Raw genomic sequence first — 17300 nt, 5'->3', positions numbered from 1 at the left:
TCTTGTCAGTGTACGTGTTTTTGTAGTTACCTAAATTGGAAAAGTTTGGTAGTTACTAATGGGTACCTAAATTTAAAGAACGCACGCCAGTTACTATTTAAGTCTGCGGCTGCAGTAGCAAAGTAGACAATTTTTTATTATTCGCTACCATTTTAACATGATGAAGATGTCTATCGAAAAATTGTACCAAACGAGTTGTTGAAAGTCAGTTAAATGGAAGTTAAAGTCCGTCAAATGCAGCTGTTTTTAATCTCTAACACGCGTAGGCTCTCATTGTAGTCGCAATTATGTAGGGCATCGCCCGAGCGAAAGGCTAAGTCGAGCCGACGGTCCCAACTACCATCGATCGGCTGGTATGGTAGCAGTGTGGTGCGCCGTGCTGCTGGCACTGTTGTGGTGTATGATGCCTAAAATATCTGGTTCATAATTTCAACAATTTTTGGTCGTTATTCTATTTTAATGTCGAGGGGCGATAAGAAAGTTTTAAATTTAAATAAATACTATGTAATATTTCGACTTTTCCATATTAATTTATAATGGGTAATTTTTGTAGCCAAATTTTGCCAAAGCAAACTGTGAATTTTCTGATGCATATGGAAAAGAAAACTTTTCAAATTTACTTCAACCGAGAAATTGCGCGTGTGTATGCATTCAAATACTACTGCCACCTCACACGACGCTCATTTTGTATTCTTACTCCCTACCTAGCAACGCAGCGCAGATGCAAGACAGCGCTACAGCCATATACACGTGTCTTAAGTTTAGCCTTTTTTTACGCTCAGCCTAAATTACAGGGTTGCTGCTCGCTACGTGACTCTGTTTTTGTGATAGAGTAAAAGACGAGTGTTAATGCTTTGCTATGGTCCTTAAAATGACATGCTAAGCCTAAACACTGCTTAATATATACGCCTGACCTTCTAATACTGTACGTCTCGCATGGACTGCAGTTTGTATAGCCAAAGCGTTCGACGTGCTAAGGTCATGCACAGCCTTTCATTTAAGGCCAAGTATGGTCATGACGCCAAATGCATTAAGAAGTAAGCGTGATCGTGCCTCGTAAAGTTCTTAGATTCGGTAGATGAACGTTTGATAGTATTGGGCTTCTTCTTCTACTAGTTCCTTCATAGTCGATTGCCCGAAGTACGAAATCATGTGTGGTGTAGAGCTGGTAAGTTAATTTCTTAGCGAGTGGGCGATAAGTTTCTTACCTTATACCTGTGATCAGTTGAAAATTTTGCGATCATACAAGATTGCAAATTTTTTTTAATGATATTAAATTAGTTTTGTGCCTGAAATCGTAATTTTCTGTCTGCACGATGAATTTTTACGTATATAACTAATAAATATAGATTATTTTTAGAGTGCGATTGGTAGTTTTAACATTCTAGAACTGGTGAGCTTTGGGTATACCTTTTCGAGGCAGCTTACGAAATAATGGGCATCAAGAATGTACTATCCTATTTACTTAGAATTTTTAGCTATGATAAATTCGTTGTGCATTGCATTTCAGAAGTAAGTAATAATTAGATAATAGAACAATACACGACTAGTGTCTCAGTGAGAGCATCGGCGGCATGATCCTGCAGCGCCTACTGTTGGCCGGCCGAGGCGGCCTGGCCTGTCCCGGCCTGCGGCTGCAGGCAGCTTCTCGCCGGCACCGCAGCGCCAAGCCGCGCACTGCCGAGTACCGGCCCATCAAGAGCTTGCTCGTCGCCAACCGAGGTATGTGCTCTACATGTTTACTTAGGAAATGAACTAGCACTTAGATTACCACATAGTCACCACTCGAGGTATGGATTTCGTACTTAAAAAGCGAGAATCTCATTGGGGACCCATGTTGCATCGAATAAGTGTTCAAATGACCCTCTAAACTTGGAATGGCAGAATTTCGCAGTTCGTGCACTTCATTCCTCGGGTGCCGGCTGTATATGTAAATACGTATAATTATGTATGTATGTCCTGAAACTTGCCTTTTTATCTACCGTCATCTGAAGAAAAGTTCCACTCCCTGATAATATAAACCAACGAATTCTCCTGTCATCAATCGCACGTTATGTATGTATATATACTTATACGGTACATACACAGTGTTATTTAGGACTTGACTCCTTTTCAAGTATTTCGTAATGAACGCCTTTCTGTCGAGTTTACCTGCTAAAAAATTCGTCTATTGGTATGTATGCCATTTCTGTTTGAAAAGTAACTCTAGTACCCAATCCATAAATGCACACACTGAAACACCCCCCCCCCCCGCTCGTAACTGGAGAAATATTCTGAGATAGTTTTCCTGGTCTTCATCCTTCACGAGTTGTATCAGCATATCACGTGATATGCTGTCAAAGTTCGCACATCTGACAACGATGAGCAGTTTGTTTGTCTTGCGTGGGCCAAGAATATTTAGACATATGTGCGGCGTCCGCTCATGTCGTCAGTTCTCTTGGCGACGTTGAAATCTTTCCTTCGATGTTCAGTATGGTTATTGCTACTCTGTGATGGTCTATATAAATTAAAAATGGTGTTCATTAATTCTTAGCGTTTACTTTAACTTGATGTCTCAAATATAATTGTAAATAAGAAATGTTTTACAGAGCTATTAGGCGCGTTTCGAACGAGTTTAAAATTTTGAAAACCAGACTTGGTATAAATGAAGAAGTCCTGTATCTGACCGTGGCTCCTGCCACTGATTAGATTCAACATTTTTGCAGGGGAGATTGCTATCCGCGTTTTCCGTGCGTGCACCGAGCTCGGCATCCGGTCCGTTGCTGTGTATAGTCAACAGGACAAGATGCACATGCACAGACAGAAAGCGGACGCGTCTTTCCTCATCGGGGAAGGCTTGCCCCCCGTGCAGGCTTACCTCGACATCGACGAGATCATCAGGGTGGCTAAGGTGAGTTCTGCTAGACGCATTCCGTACTGTGTCAGGAACTGGCGCGTGCCGTGATGTCAGGAGAAGAAATGCATCATGTTGTGAATTATGTACTCTGAATTTTGATAAAAGTTTGGAAAAATTGTCTGTGCAAGAATCCACTGGTGTAGACTTTACATCGATTCTTGTGTATTTACTTAATATAGCGTTCATGAGGTACATTTTCTCACAAACTCGAGATCTCTCGCGCGTTGGTTTTGACATCTTCACTTGACAGAATAATTCGTATTATTTTCGAGCATCCCTTATTTTTCTTCGATGGTAACTGATTTTGTCGTAGGAAAACCACGTGGATGCCATCCACCCTGGCTACGGCTTCTTGTCGGAGCGCTCAGACTTCGCCGAGGCTTGCATTAAGAACGACATTCGCTTCGTGGGCCCCTCGCCCGAAGTCGTCAGGCGCATGGGCGACAAAGTGGCCGCCAGACAAGCCGCCATCTCCGCAGGCGTCAAAGTCAGTTCATGTAGTAGAAGAAAATCTATTAGCTTTTATGTTAATTGACTTTACGAAATCTCTGCAAAATGTTATGAATGAGCTGGGGTGATTGATTTTTTCTGTTAGGCAGTAATACCTAATTTCGCTAGAATCATCACAAAAAAGTACTGGTTTCTGAATATATTATGCTTTGACGAACTCGCTGGTTGTTAATTTGATGGCGGGCTTGAGCGCAGGTGGTGCCGGGCACTGACCGTCCCGTCACGAACGCTGACGACGCCCACGCCTTCTGCGTCAAGTACGGCCTCCCGGTGATGCTGAAGGCCGCGTTCGGAGGAGGCGGTCGGGGCATGAGGGTCGTCAGGAACCTTGATGTGAGTCCCTTTGAGGGCATCTTTATTTGCTTCGTTTCTGTAACAACGGCGTCAGTACAAGAGAATATATCCTAGCAATAACTGTAAAATACTGGTAAAGTTAAAGCTGGATCTTGGTTGAGGTAGCCTAACGTAAACAAGTTTTATATCGACAGTAAAAATATCCCTTTCTTTCCATTCTCCCTCTCACAGGAAGTAAAGGAGAACTTCACACGTGCGTCATCAGAAGCGAAGGCCGCGTTCGGTGACGGGTCGATGTTCATCGAGAAGTTCATCGAGAACCCGCGCCACATCGAGCTGCAGATCCTCGGCGACCACGCGGGCAACGTCGTGCATCTGTACGAGCGCGACTGCTCCGTGCAGCGCCGCCATCAGAAGCTCGTCGAGGTCGCCCCTGCTCCCAACCTCGACCCTAAGGTCAGCAGGGTGCAAATGTTGGCGTCTCCTTTTTCTTATGGTTTATAAAAAGCTATTTGCGATGACAGCAATTGTGCTGATGTCGAATATCGTGATGAAGAGGTCATCGAGATAAATCGCTTAGTGAATTGCTTCCATGAAATGCTTGTATTTTAGTGTGTAGCCGGGGCCGTGCCATCTTGTATTTTGGTGTGTAGCCAGGGCCGTGCCATCATTATTATCCCATCATGTGCTTTACGTTCATGATGCTATCATCACATCATGTGCCCAGGTTCATGCTGCTACAATTATCATGTCATCACGCGTTTCAGGTCCATGCTGCTATCATGACATCACGTGCGCAGGTTCATGCTGCCATCATTATCATGACATGCGCAGGTTCATGCTGCCATCATCATAATAACATGCGCAGGTTCATGCTGCCATCATCATAATAACGTGCGCAGGTTCATGCTGCCATCATCATAATAACATGCGCAGGTTCATGCTGCCATCATCATAATAACGTGCGCAGGTTCGTGCGGCGATGGCGGCTGACGCAGTGAAGCTCGCAGCTCACGTGGGCTACGCTAACGCCGGCACCGTGGAGTTCCTACTCGACAGCGACGGCCATTATTACTTCATTGAAGTCAACGCCCGCCTGCAGGTCGAGCACACCGTCACCGAGGAAATTACGGGGTCAGCGCTTATCACTTATGTTTATATTTAAAAGAAAATAATTTCTATGTTGTGCTGTTTATACATGGGCAAATTTCTTGTTTGGAATACATCTTTAATCGAGAGAAAGAGTGTGTTTCCTGGTAGCATCATCTAATCAAATAAGCCACAAAGGCTAAGTTTTTAAGTATAAGTTCTACCTATTTTTGATACAGGTTTTTCTTAGATGAGTTCATTCAGTTTAAAATGTAAACGCGGCACTTGATTAAGCTTGACACAAATTCTAGACTCAATTATTTATTAGAATCTAATAGGTCTGAACGGTCTTTATGCGCAGTATCGATCTGGTGCAGTCACAAATCCACATAGCGGAGGGCATGACCCTGCCTGAGCTGGGGATGACCCAGGACAAAATCCACGCCCAGGGCTGCGCCATCCAGTGCCGCGTCACCACCGAAGACCCCGCCAAGAATTTCCAGCCCGACACCGGCCGTCTCGAGGTACTGGCCTGCCACGTGGGCTCCTCGATCTTTCCTGTGCTAGACACAAATTTCTCCGTCTTAATACCTGATCTTGCGATCAATTATCTTGTAATTTATTTGTCATAGATAAATTGCCTGACTAAATTTGTCTGTCGGACATCCTAATGTGCGCCAGAAAGCGTGTAGAATAAGAAATGGAGAGAATTAAATACCTCCGCTTTATCAGTTCATTAACTCCTAAACATTAACGTAGCCTTTGTATCATATTCAATCCTAAGAAGATTTCTGCGAACATAGCCCGAGTGTGAGCCGCCCTGGGCAGGTGTTCCGCAGCGGTGAGGGCATGGGCATCAGGCTGGACGGCGCCTCGGCGTTCGCAGGCGCCATCATCTCGCCATACTACGACTCGCTGCTCGTCAAAGTCATCTCCAGGGCGCCCGACCTCGCCGCCTCCGCCGCTAAAATGAACAGAAGTCTACGGGAGTTCCGCATCCGCGGTGTCAAGGTCACAGAATTTCCTGCTTGCTTCCTTTATATTTCGAATACTTGTTTATTTATATTTCAAATTTCGTTTATATATCTGATAACTAGTGAAATTACCCTGTAGTCAAATTCGCCTTGAGAACCATTGGATTTTTACAATCGATTACGGTCGTAGGTTGATACTGAACTCGTTGTTTTATTAGTTAATCCTCCCGTAGTCTTCCAGTCAAAACGACCCACATTTCTGACCATTTGCCCCGAGGACATTGGATGCATACCAAAACTGAAGACAACAGGAGGATTCAACTCGAATTTCGTGCCAATTGTGAATGTTTGACGCCTTTTAATATTGTTCAGACGAACATTCCCTTCCTGCTGAACGTGTTGGAGAATCAGAAGTTCCTGAACGGAACCATCGACACGACCTTCATCGACGAGCATCCCCAGCTCTTCCAGTTCAAACCCACCAAGAACAGAGCGCAGGTCGGCTCTCTAATTCAGTTCTCCATTGCTTCCATGTTGAGTTTGTTTGTGGTATTTCGATGGTCCGTATATGAACCCCAGCCAACAAAAAACATGTTCTACCTACACGTTAAACAAATGTTTAATGCATCAAAGTTCATGTTATTTGATATAAGAGTAGCGCTACCCTAATTTCTAGAGAAATTGATTTGATAACAGCGTTACCGAGCTTTGAAAAATTGACTATCATTACATCTACTAAGATTAAGAGAACGGTTATTTAGGAATTCGTTTATCAATATCATTCACGGTGTTTATAACTCGGGGAATGCAATTCAGGCGCATGTTCTTAAATTGGATATTCACCAAATATATTGACCATATATTGCATGCATTGAGCTTTGAATGTCCTACATTTCTACTGTTCTGAACTTGATCAGGAAATAATACTGTAAGCACAAGTTACGTTGCAGTGTTTGGTCACCATGCAATTTTGCTGCGTGTTCAGAAACTGCTGAACTACCTGGGACACGTGCTGGTGAACGGCTCCCTCACGCCCCTGGCCACCGACCTCAAGCCTTCGGATGCCAAGCCGTCCGTCCCTGCCACCCCCATCGGTAAGATCAATAGCCATTATTTCATCCATGCCTTCAGTCTTGAATGTTTTCATCAATAACAACATGTGTAAAAACGATGAACTGCATTCTACCCGTATACTCTGTTAATGTGGTGTTTGTATCACGATGTTTGTGAAGTGTTTGTCGGTTCTTATTTTCTGACGGAATGCGCGCTGATTTTTTATGTTTAGATTCTACGTTTGTTGTGACTTTCTCTTTTTTACGTATGCCCTGCGGTGCGAATTGCCCTCTGTAATGATTTGAATATTTCAGCTTTCGTTGAACTTTAATTATTTAAGTCGGGAAATTTGTTAAACATCGATAACATCCACGTGATGGTTAGTTGTGAAGAAAGAGGATCGTTTTGATGCATTTTGTGAAGTGAATTAATTATACTGTGTTCTATATCAGCGTCTAGCTCGAGAAAAGCTTTTAAAGGTCAGTTTTCTTCCTACTTCCTGCCACTTTTTAGTTGCACATGAACTATTCCTATTACAATTTTTCTTACAATAATTTATATTTTATAACAATCATATGAACAATTCTTATTGATCTTGATAATTCGAGTCCCAAGAATTATTGGATGACGCACAACGTTCAGCAATGTCGCTAGCTATGGATTCATTAATTTTATACGTTGTCACGTATTTTCAAGCCTCATCGAATGTTTTGAAATTAATTAGTTTTAATCTAAACGCAATTCAGAATTCGCTTTTCTCATTTATGCTACCCGCTTCCTTCTCACAGCTAATATTTGTTCGTTGTCCAACTGACCAGCACTTCACTATGTCCTCGTAAATTCAACATGAATACAAATCGCTCTGCTCTCTGGTTCACATAAATTGTAGTTATGCTTTAAAAGCCTTCAGTCACTGGGGAACAGAAGAGTTTCAGCGGTTGTCACGTCCAGAGAAACGACACGTGGACTTAAGTACGCTTAATACGCGCGTTGAGAAACGCGTGTTGATTTAAGTACGCTTAAAACGCGCGTTGAGAAACGCGTGTTGACTTAGGTACGCTTAATACGCGCGTTGAGAAACGCATGTTGATTTAAGTACGCTTAAAACGCGCGTTGAGAAACGCGTGTTGACTTAAGTACGCTTAATACGCGCGTTGAGAAACGCATGTTGATTTAAGTACGCTTTATGGGATTAATTAGGCTTACTCCGGATGCACGAGGTTGCGTTCAAGTACTAAATATACTAGGATAATAATCCCTGTGTTGTGATGGCTTGACCGCGGTGAAGTGCATCCTTGTAACTTCATTTGTTTTTCTGGTCAAAAATATGTCGCTGCTTGAGGGATGTGACATTTTCTGCTTGTGATCATTTATTTTGCTGAGATTTATATTTTAATCTTAATGCATGTCAAAGAAAACACAGCAACTGAAAGTATTAATATTGCCAGTTGTGTCGTTTCAGATTTATAAATGAATTACCGACCTCCTAACACATTAGCTACATCATCACTGCCTGCTAATCATATCATTTATATATTTTTAACCTTGTGTGCTCGGGTAATTTTCTACTGATAGAAACTCTTTGAATAACGAATCAATATGAATAGCCCTCAATTCTCTGATTATGCCAATTATTTGCTATCTATAATCCAACTCGCTGTTAGTGGAGCAACTCACTGCTTCCATAAACTATTCAATCCTTCTGACTGTTGGTCCTCTAGAATGAGGAAATCTTGAATTGTGCAATATCCTGCAGGAAACGGCGTAGACTCTTGCTTAGGAATCGTTTGCATGCAGCGACAGATCCTACCGAGGGTCTGAAGCCTGGATAATCTGTTGGATCATTCGGATGATTCGCAATTAGGATGTGTAATAATTTGATATCCTGCAGGATACAGGGTAGTTTATTACTGATGAATTATTTGTATGCAGCGACAGATCCACCCGAGGGTCTGAGGACCGTGCTGAAGCGCGAGGGTCCTGAGGGCTTCGCGCGCGCCGTGCGGCAGACCAAGAAGCTGCTGCTCATGGACACCACCTTCAGGGACGCCCACCAGAGCCTCCTCGCCACCAGGGTCCGCACGCACGACCTCCTCAAGGTGAAGCTTTTCCTCAATAACTCAGATTATTGGATGGAATCTTCCTGCGTTAAATCAGTATGAGTTCTCTCAATGGGGTGACAGATCTAACATAAATATCTGCCTTCAAATTTGAATAACCGGCTGTTGAATTTCAACAAGTCAGGCTGTTGATTGGTCTCCAGATTATTCATAAAAATATAAAACAATCTTTATTATGGTTATTCTACTCGAGAGTATGCGCCGTGCAACTTACCTTTTTAACACGTTTTTCTTAGCTTAGCTTCGCGTTTGTTTGTTTGTTTGTTTGTTGTTAAAATTGACAACGAAAATTAGCCCACTTCTGATTGTTCTAGAGATCTGAAATTCGGCATGTAGGCTATTTTCGCCTAACAATTTCAGATACAATCATATAAACTAGCATTTAGAGACCTAAATTAGCTTAATTGAGTAAAGTATGTATAAATAGTATATATATAGTATGACGAGCAGGCGCTTACGCTGCGTATCATCGATACGCACGTCAAGGCAAGTAAATTGGCTCGCAACAACGTTTTTCATGTGTAGCAACGGACTAAAAAGGAGAAAATAAAATACTTAAAAAAAACTTCTTAAAAAACCACGCTTTTCTTGTGGACTAAAAAGAAAAAAATTAATTATGGCTTGCCCCAAAAAAACGTGGGTCGGGCTGTACGTTCACCATCAAATTTCCAAAATTCGTGTGTTGTGTGATTTTCGCTTCAATCATAAATCTGCCCGAAACACGTTTTTTTGGGGCAAGCCATAATTAATTTTTTTCTTTTTAGTCCACAAGAAAAGCGTGGTTTTTTAAGAAGTTTTTTTTAAGTATTTTATTAACTCTAATAACCATTAGCTTGCCTCATTAACTAATGCCCACTTAACTCTAATAACCATTAGCCTGCCTCATTAACTAATGCCTACTTGACTCTAATAACCATAAACTTGCCTCATTAACGGCCGGCATGCGTGCAGATATCGCCGTTCGTGTCTCACCGCTTCAGCTCGCTGTTCGCGCTGGAGAACTGGGGCGGCGCGACGTTCGACGTGGCGCTGCGCTTCCTACACGAGTGTCCCTGGGAGCGACTTGAGGACATGAGGAGAGCCATCCCCAACATCCCCTTCCAGATGCTCTTGCGTGGCGCTAACGGCGTCGGTTATACCAGCTACCCTGACAACTCTGTTCACAAGTCAGTACTGACGGCCGTTACATGTAATTTTAGGTATTAAACCTTCTTTACAAATCACATTATTTACGACAAATTTTATTCGTTACTTCAATTTTGTTTTAAAGAAAGGTCAGAATTTATTAATGAGACTAATTATGGATTCCTGCAGATTTTGCGAGCTCTCAGTGCAGGCAGGCATGGACATCTTCAGGGTGTTCGATTCTCTGAACTATCTGCCCAACCTCATTCTTGGCATGGATGCTGCTGGCAACGCTGGTTAGTTCAATTTATTTGTGTTTAAATTCTGAAAATTTGTGGAGTATCATATTGGAAACGTGATTTTTTAACCTCAAAAAATATTCCCGCATTGAAATTGAGCTGAAACGGTCACTGGAACATCAATAGACTCGTTAATCTCCTTAACTGAGCAGGCGGGGTGGTGGAGGCGGCCATCAGCTACTCGGGCGACGTGTCGGACCCCAGCAGGAAGAAGTACACATTACAGTACTACCTCGACCTGGCCGAGCAGCTCGTCAAGGCTGGAGCTCATGTGCTCTGTATCAAGGTACCGTGTGCTGTGTATCAAGGTACCGTGTGCTGTGTATCAAGGTACCGTGTGCTGTGTATCAAGGTACCGTGTGCTCTGTATCAAGGTACCGTGTGCTGTGTATCAAGGTACCGTGTGCTGTGTATCAAGGTACACCTGACCATGCACTTCTTCTCGTCCTTCTATTACCGAATGTTTTCAGTGAATGCTGCTGGACGGCTTCGACGTGTATTCTGCTGGTTGCGTGATGAGTATTTTTCTAATGAGAAAATGTCCGTGTCCAGTTAGCTATGCGAGCCATTTTCCAGCTCTGCTTTTTGTACTCACCGCTGACCTTTGACCGATTGGCCGAGCAATGGTCCTCCGCTCCGCAGTGGACACATCAATGATTTTCACTTCAAAGTATATGCGTACAGTGGCAGTGGGTGGATTAACTCGCATCCCATTTGTGCATGCATGGAGTGAACTGACTAGCATTCATAATATGTGTAAATCTCTTTGAATGAGGTTTCAATCGTTCTCATGTGGGGTAAGTGCCAGTCATTACCCACACAGTAAAACAAGAATGGAAATGAAAGAGACTGGAACTCAGATTTTACTGCAGGGCAAATTAACAAGTAGGTGGGCTTTGAATATAAGTATTAAGATGGAAAAATAGTGTAAAGAATAATACCCTTGGCAACGTGCGTATCTGCAGCGGGGATCAGCCGAACAATAATGACTAACGAGAAAATTCTGTGCGCGACGTTAATTTCCTACCGGTGTTGCCAAGGTAAAGGTAAATCATAATCTTATTACAAAATGAAAGTCGCAAAATGTCTTAACACTACACTCAGTTCAATAACATGATGTCCGATGTTTAAAAAAATGCCTTACTAGTCAACACACTGAAGAAATAGAATTGACCCTCCATTATTATGATCCAAGCTCGCAGTTCAAACAATACTACTAACGTTTAAGCGTCTAGAGAAATAATACGAATCTACCTGATCGTTTATACCTGATTTGTATGCTCTGCTGAGGATACCTTCGTAAATAATTGGCCGCTGTTGTGCAGGACATGGCAGGTTTGCTGAAGCCACGAGCTGCCCAGATCCTGATCGGCGCACTGCGTGAGCGCTACCCCCAGATGCCCATACACGTGCACACTCACGACACTTCAGGGGCAGGTTGGTTACTAGTCTGAATAATATTTTTCATATTTCAACTTGCGTGCACTGCGTTAGCTATCATAAGTTTTGTTCTTTGATGTAGCTGCTACTCGCATCGTTATCTCCTCATCTCGCTTCTTAAACTATAAGAATAAATGTTTTATCCGTGGTCAAAACTGCGACTTTAAATTCACCAAATCCTAATGTTCAGCTTTTATTTTGGTGTGAACAGTTTATACCTTATACCAAGCTCTCTTTTAACGAACGATTTTACCTTAACACAAGCCACGCTGGGTCTGCTTGCAGGTGTCGCGTCTATGCTGGAGTGCGCGCGGTCAGGCGCCGATGCTGTGGACGTGGCAGTGGACAGCATGTCAGGCATGACCTCCCAGCCTTCCATGGGTGCCCTGGTGGCCTGTCTGATGGGTGACCCTTTGGACACGGGGCTGCAGCTGAGCGACATCAGCCAATACAGCGCGTACTGGGAACAGACGCGCACACTCTACGCGCCCTTTGAGTGCTGCGTCACCATGAAGAGCGGCAACGCTGACGTCTACCAGAATGAGATCCCTGGCGGACAGTACACCAATCTACAATTCCAGGCAAGCGACAAATGATGAGGCACATTTTATGGCCTATAAAAGGGCTTTGAAATAGGGAATTGATTACTTTCTGGTTTAACCGTCTCCTATTAATTGATTCAATGGTAGTTTGCTGGTCTTTCTCTTTAGAAGGAAAGCGTCATGAAAATAATGTTGGTCCGACGCACGGATTTATCTGCATGAAGTAACGACGAGCGAGATGATCGGAGGGATATTACAAGAATGCAATCCTATTATGGTTCATGCAGTTAATTAAGCCTGCAGTTTAATATTTCTATTATTGCATACGAGTTTGAATTTTTGAGTACCGATATCAAGCAGAAAATAACGTCGTTGATTGGAAGAATCGTAATTTCTTCTTGAATTTGAATCTCAAGTTCTCATTCTATTTCCTCGTGAGGACGCGAGTGTACGACGGTCAATTTGATGTGTCGTGTGCGTTAGTCACGTTGAATTTAGCTTTTTCCTCTGTATCGGGGGCGAATAAACCTAACTTCTTGTTGCAGGCTTATTCCCTTGGCCTCGGCGATCAGTTCGAAGAGATCAAAGCTGCCTACAAGGAAGCCAACCAACTCATGGGCGACCTTATCAAGGTGCGACACATCCTCCCGTCAAGCACAACCACAACGTCCCAAAATTCTTGAGTTTATATTCGACTTGTAGCTTGAGACTGTCTAGACTCCATTGAGGGTCGAAGATTTTCATCTACAATTGTAACTGCGAAAAATGAGTACAATTTTGATCATGATATTAAAGTATGCCATCAATCTTCCTAAATTAGACAGACTATGCTCAGGTCAAGTGGAATGCACTAGCTTGCTAAGGCTTTAGTGCTCATGGATAGCTTTTTTCGTGTGTTTTCCCTAATAATATTATTATGCATTGCATTATTATATGACACCCTTATCCGCTGTGCAGGTGACGCCCTCGTCGAAGGTTGTAGGCGACTTCGCGCAGTTTATGGTGCAGAACAAGCTTAGCGCTGAGGAGGTGCTGGAGCGCGCTGAGGAGCTCAGCTTCCCCAAGTCTGTGGTGGAGTTCATGCAGGGCTACATCGGGGAGCCATACCAGGGCTTCCCTGAACCTCTTCGCTCCAAGGTGCGTTCAATGCATGCGTGAACACTAATTAACTTAATTCGTGTTCAACCATCTGGATTCGTGACTTGCAAATGGCTTCTTAATTAAAGTGATTTTTTTACCTTCTTTTTGTGATCGAGTCGTAATTTATATTTTCATGTTCGTCATTTTCAATCGAGATTGTTAATAACAGTGAAATGAATTTCTAGTGTAGAATTCATCATTCAATACGCTGGGAAATTTGCTGTCGTGTGCATATTAAACTTTTCCATTTATTTGCTAGATCCTGAAAGGTCTGCCGACCGTCACGGGACGTCCTGGCGAAACTTTGCCTCCGTTCGATTTCACCGCCGCTAAAGAATCCTTACAAGAAAGACTCAAGATCCCTGTGTCGGACTACGACGTCTCGAGCTACTCCATGTACCCCCAGGTGCGTCGCGTGCGAACCACTGTGTCCGTCTTCTGGACCATCAGCAACTGAGCCAAGATGGTGACCTCATATTTAGCTCCAATATACCTTGTATTGTTTTAGTTTATAATCTGTTTTAGTTTGCCAGCACTGATACACTAGTCGAATCATATTAGCGTTTAGTGTTCCCACCTAACGCTTTTGCTTTTAGGTACTGGGTGCAAAATCAGATTTTATTGCCATTTCCGCATATTGGCTTCTTTATGAAACTACGGTTTAGTTCATGAAACGAGAAAACTGTCGCCCAGCACTAACGGTACATTAATAATTCTGCTCCATCTTCCTTCAAGTGCACTCGCGTTAGTCCTCGCCAGTCGTTAGTCTTAAGTCAAGTGATCCCAGGCCATCATTCAATACGTGTTTCTAGAGGTTGAACATGAAATTGTCTATTTGTAAAAACTGAAAGAAAATTATTTCAATAATTAATGAAATTAAGTGCTTACAAAATAATTGACCATTTGATGCGGTTGATGGACGGAAACGTTATGATGTCTCCATGTATTTAATGTATTTAATGAAAACGTTTTCCTTTATTCAAGGTGACGGAAGAATTCCTGCAGTTCCGCGAAAAGTATGGCCCTGTTGACAAGCTAGACACTCGCATATTCTTGACTGGACCAAAAGTTGGCGAAGAGTTTGAAGTGGTGATCGAAAAAGGCAAAACTTTGCATATCAAAACCCTGGCAATGGCTGAGGATCTCACAGCGAGCGGTGAACGCGAAGTCTTTTTCGAGTTGAACGGGCAACTGCGGTCCGTCTTCATTAAAGACCAGGAGGCGGCCAAGGTAACGGGTTCTCCTGGTGATCTCGGGACATCCTTAACAAGTTATTTATGATTTTAGGATCGAAGTTGCCCACAACTAGGCATTCTCCAAGTGGCAGCAAATTTCATATTTTGTGAGGTTCTTTGAAGATTTCAATTTTCGTTTTAAGACATGTTTACGGCAACTTTTAAAATCAAATCTTTGCGTTACATGCTTGAATCTGTGAAACTTTAAACGCTAATAACTGCGTTTTACCAGTAAAATAATTTTATTTTATGAATCAAGTTGACAAAAATGCTGCGCAGGAGATCCACGTGCACCCGAAGATAAACCCTGGCGCGGTGGGTGAGCTGGGCGCCCCCATGCCTGGCACGGTGATGGAGGTGCGGGTGAAGGCGGGGGATGAGGTGGTCAAGGGACAACCGCTGCTCGTGCTCAGCGCCATGAAGATGGAGACGGTGGTGCAGGCCCCCGCCAACGCCATCATCTCCAAGGTGCTCGTCGCCAAGGACATGAAGCTTGAGGGCGATGACCTATTGCTCGTTTATGAACCGAAATAAGAGTTGGTTGTCTCTTGTATGCTCTACAAAATGTATTTAGCGTTATCGTTTATCATAGCTTACGTAAATGCCTCTGAGTATAGAAGCCCAAGTTGTAATAGTATATGAAAAGTCTAACTGATACTGCCTAAAATAGAGTTTTTAACCTGCGAGTATTTTTTTCGGAGATAAAGTAGTAAGTTGCACTGCTAGTGTTTGTGCAAGTAGCGTAGGAAAAACTTAATAGTATGGCCGATATGATCGTACGTCTTAGTGTAATAAGGCTGTCGACAGTTAAATGTATATGCTGACGCCTGTGTATGACAAGTATGGCTGGTGCCATAACGCCATTGCGCACGAGCTGGTGTTAAGAGTTAGAGGTGGTGCCGCCTTTGGTGTTAGAGTTGGAGGTGGTGCCGTATATAAGTGGCTCAGATAAATAGATGAGCAACTGTCATGCTTCCAGCCACTCCAGCCTTTACTAGCTCATAGGAATGTAAGAGTAAGTAAACCGAGGATACACATTCCAGGATAAGTTGGATTCAAACACCGAATTTGTTATTAAAATAATATTGACATTTTTTACAATTGGTTCCGTCTGACAGTCCAGGTTTACCACAGAACGACCCAAGCTATTAACATTTGGACATATCTATTCAAAATTTGCGTTATTTTCACTCAATGTCTTCCATTTTTGGGAGGCTTTGTACTACTTTCTATTTAGCTTCAGACTACTCCACATTTGTACTCATGACAGCCACCTTTCGTCAATCCAAAGCCTAGGCATTGCTTGCGCTGGTTGCCATGAAAGTTTGTCCCCTCCATTGGTGCTGTTGCGCATTATTGTATTATTTAAGAACATGGTTGTGCTTGCGCTCAATATTTTTTAACACTGAAAGTTCTACATATTGAGCTGTATTAATATAATGAAAACGATTATGTCTGTGCTTTTACTAGAACTGAATCATTTTGCGTTTTCTCCTTTCATTTTATTTTGCCTTGCTAACATATTTTTTTCAATGAAGGAACGAGCATAAGGTCGATATATTATAAATTTTATGAATCAATGCTGCAATACAAATTGTTGAAGAATTATTTCTTTGTATGAACAATTTCCCTCACATTGGTCAGTTCTGCACACTGAAATAATTATTTCTTGAAACCTGCGTTGTGCAGAAATGGCGCAGTTGGTCGCCATTGATTGACATGTCATGTGTTCTATGCTATCTTTCTTGGTAGTCACCGTAGGTTCAGTGATATCTTCTTCAGTACATATTTCATTTTATCTTCTGTAGCATTACTGGCGATTACATCAATGTCAAAAACCTTGGAGTACTGTAACCTAATTTCAAAATACCGTACCAGTTTAAACAATAACGTATGTAAGATTTTGATTGTTATTAAATCTGTGAGATATTACACCTGTATGGTGAGACTGGAAAGAGTTTCTGCCGCTTAATCGGGCCCTGCCACGCTGTGTTAATGCAGAGTTCTTCAAATTGAGCTTAGGAAAGCTAGAGCATTGTAGTTGTCCAGATTATTCCTTCAAAGTTTATTAATAGTTAGTTGCTATAAATTTCTTGTATGTAATCAACTGATCTTCCATCCTTAAGCATAAGCCATGTCTATATTAGTACACGTTATTGTAATGTTAATCGCTCGGAGCTGATAGAGTGAGCTACTTTTGACGGCCGTTGTGCTGTGAATAAATCCGAGCTTTGTATGGGGTGTCTGCTCTTTCTTCAATAAATTTTATGTTACAGTTGAAGTCTAAGCATAATAATGACTTATTTCCACAATCATTAGTTTCTATTATCATTTACTCGTCTCGTTGAATTGATTTTGCAACTGACACGTTCACGCGGTGAGTTATCCTCAAGCTTGCATGAAAACTCGTGAATTGTGTACAATCGTGATTACCTAATTAATTATAACGTGAATTCTCAACAGTTTAGTCATGCGTTAGTGGAACAACTCTCAATGCAAGAGGCCTCTCTTCTAATGCGAAGCTAGATTTAAATTATCAGCATCATTTTGTTGAACAAAATAGTGACTCCAAGCATCATATTT

At 42.4% G+C, this 17300-nt stretch overlaps 1 protein-coding gene across 1 annotated transcript; it reads left to right on the top strand.

Annotated features, from left to right (window-relative positions):
• Nucleotides 1-1510: 1510 nt before the first annotated feature.
• Nucleotides 1511-17029, top strand: LOC108682245 (pyruvate carboxylase, mitochondrial). The gene is made up of 21 exons (XM_018171377.1): nt 1511-1722; nt 2706-2890; nt 3210-3383; nt 3602-3739; nt 3932-4156; nt 4671-4834; nt 5151-5313; nt 5618-5800; nt 6136-6261; nt 6749-6857; nt 8749-8915; nt 9888-10102; nt 10251-10357; nt 10513-10646; nt 11686-11797; nt 12086-12381; nt 12888-12974; nt 13300-13479; nt 13742-13888; nt 14467-14712; nt 14997-17029. The coding sequence occupies exons 1-21, from the start codon at nt 1575-1577 to the stop codon at nt 15249-15251; spliced, it is 3561 nt and encodes a 1186-aa protein (XP_018026866.1). The 5' UTR covers nt 1511-1574; the 3' UTR covers nt 15252-17029.
• The last annotated feature ends 271 nt before the right edge of the window (nt 17030-17300 follow it).

Source organism: Hyalella azteca, unplaced genomic scaffold (genome assembly GCF_000764305.2).
Source record: "Hyalella azteca isolate HAZT.00-mixed unplaced genomic scaffold, Hazt_2.0.2 contig3013, whole genome shotgun sequence".
NCBI classification, from domain to species: domain Eukaryota; kingdom Metazoa; phylum Arthropoda; class Malacostraca; order Amphipoda; family Hyalellidae; genus Hyalella; species Hyalella azteca.
The sequence above is the reverse complement of the archived record's forward strand: the minus strand, read 5'-3'. Positions and strand labels throughout refer to the sequence as shown.

Coding starts and splice junctions, on each gene's coding strand:
- LOC108682245 (XM_018171377.1), top strand. CDS start 1,575: ATGATCCTGCAGCGCCTACTGTTGGCCGGCCGAGGCGGCCTGGCCTGT. Junction 3,740..3,931: donor GGGTCGTCAGGAACCTTGAT/GTGAGTCCCTTT, acceptor TCCCTCTCACAG/GAAGTAAAGGAGAACTTCAC. Junction 12,382..12,887: donor ACACCAATCTACAATTCCAG/GCAAGCGACAAA, acceptor TTCTTGTTGCAG/GCTTATTCCCTTGGCCTCGG.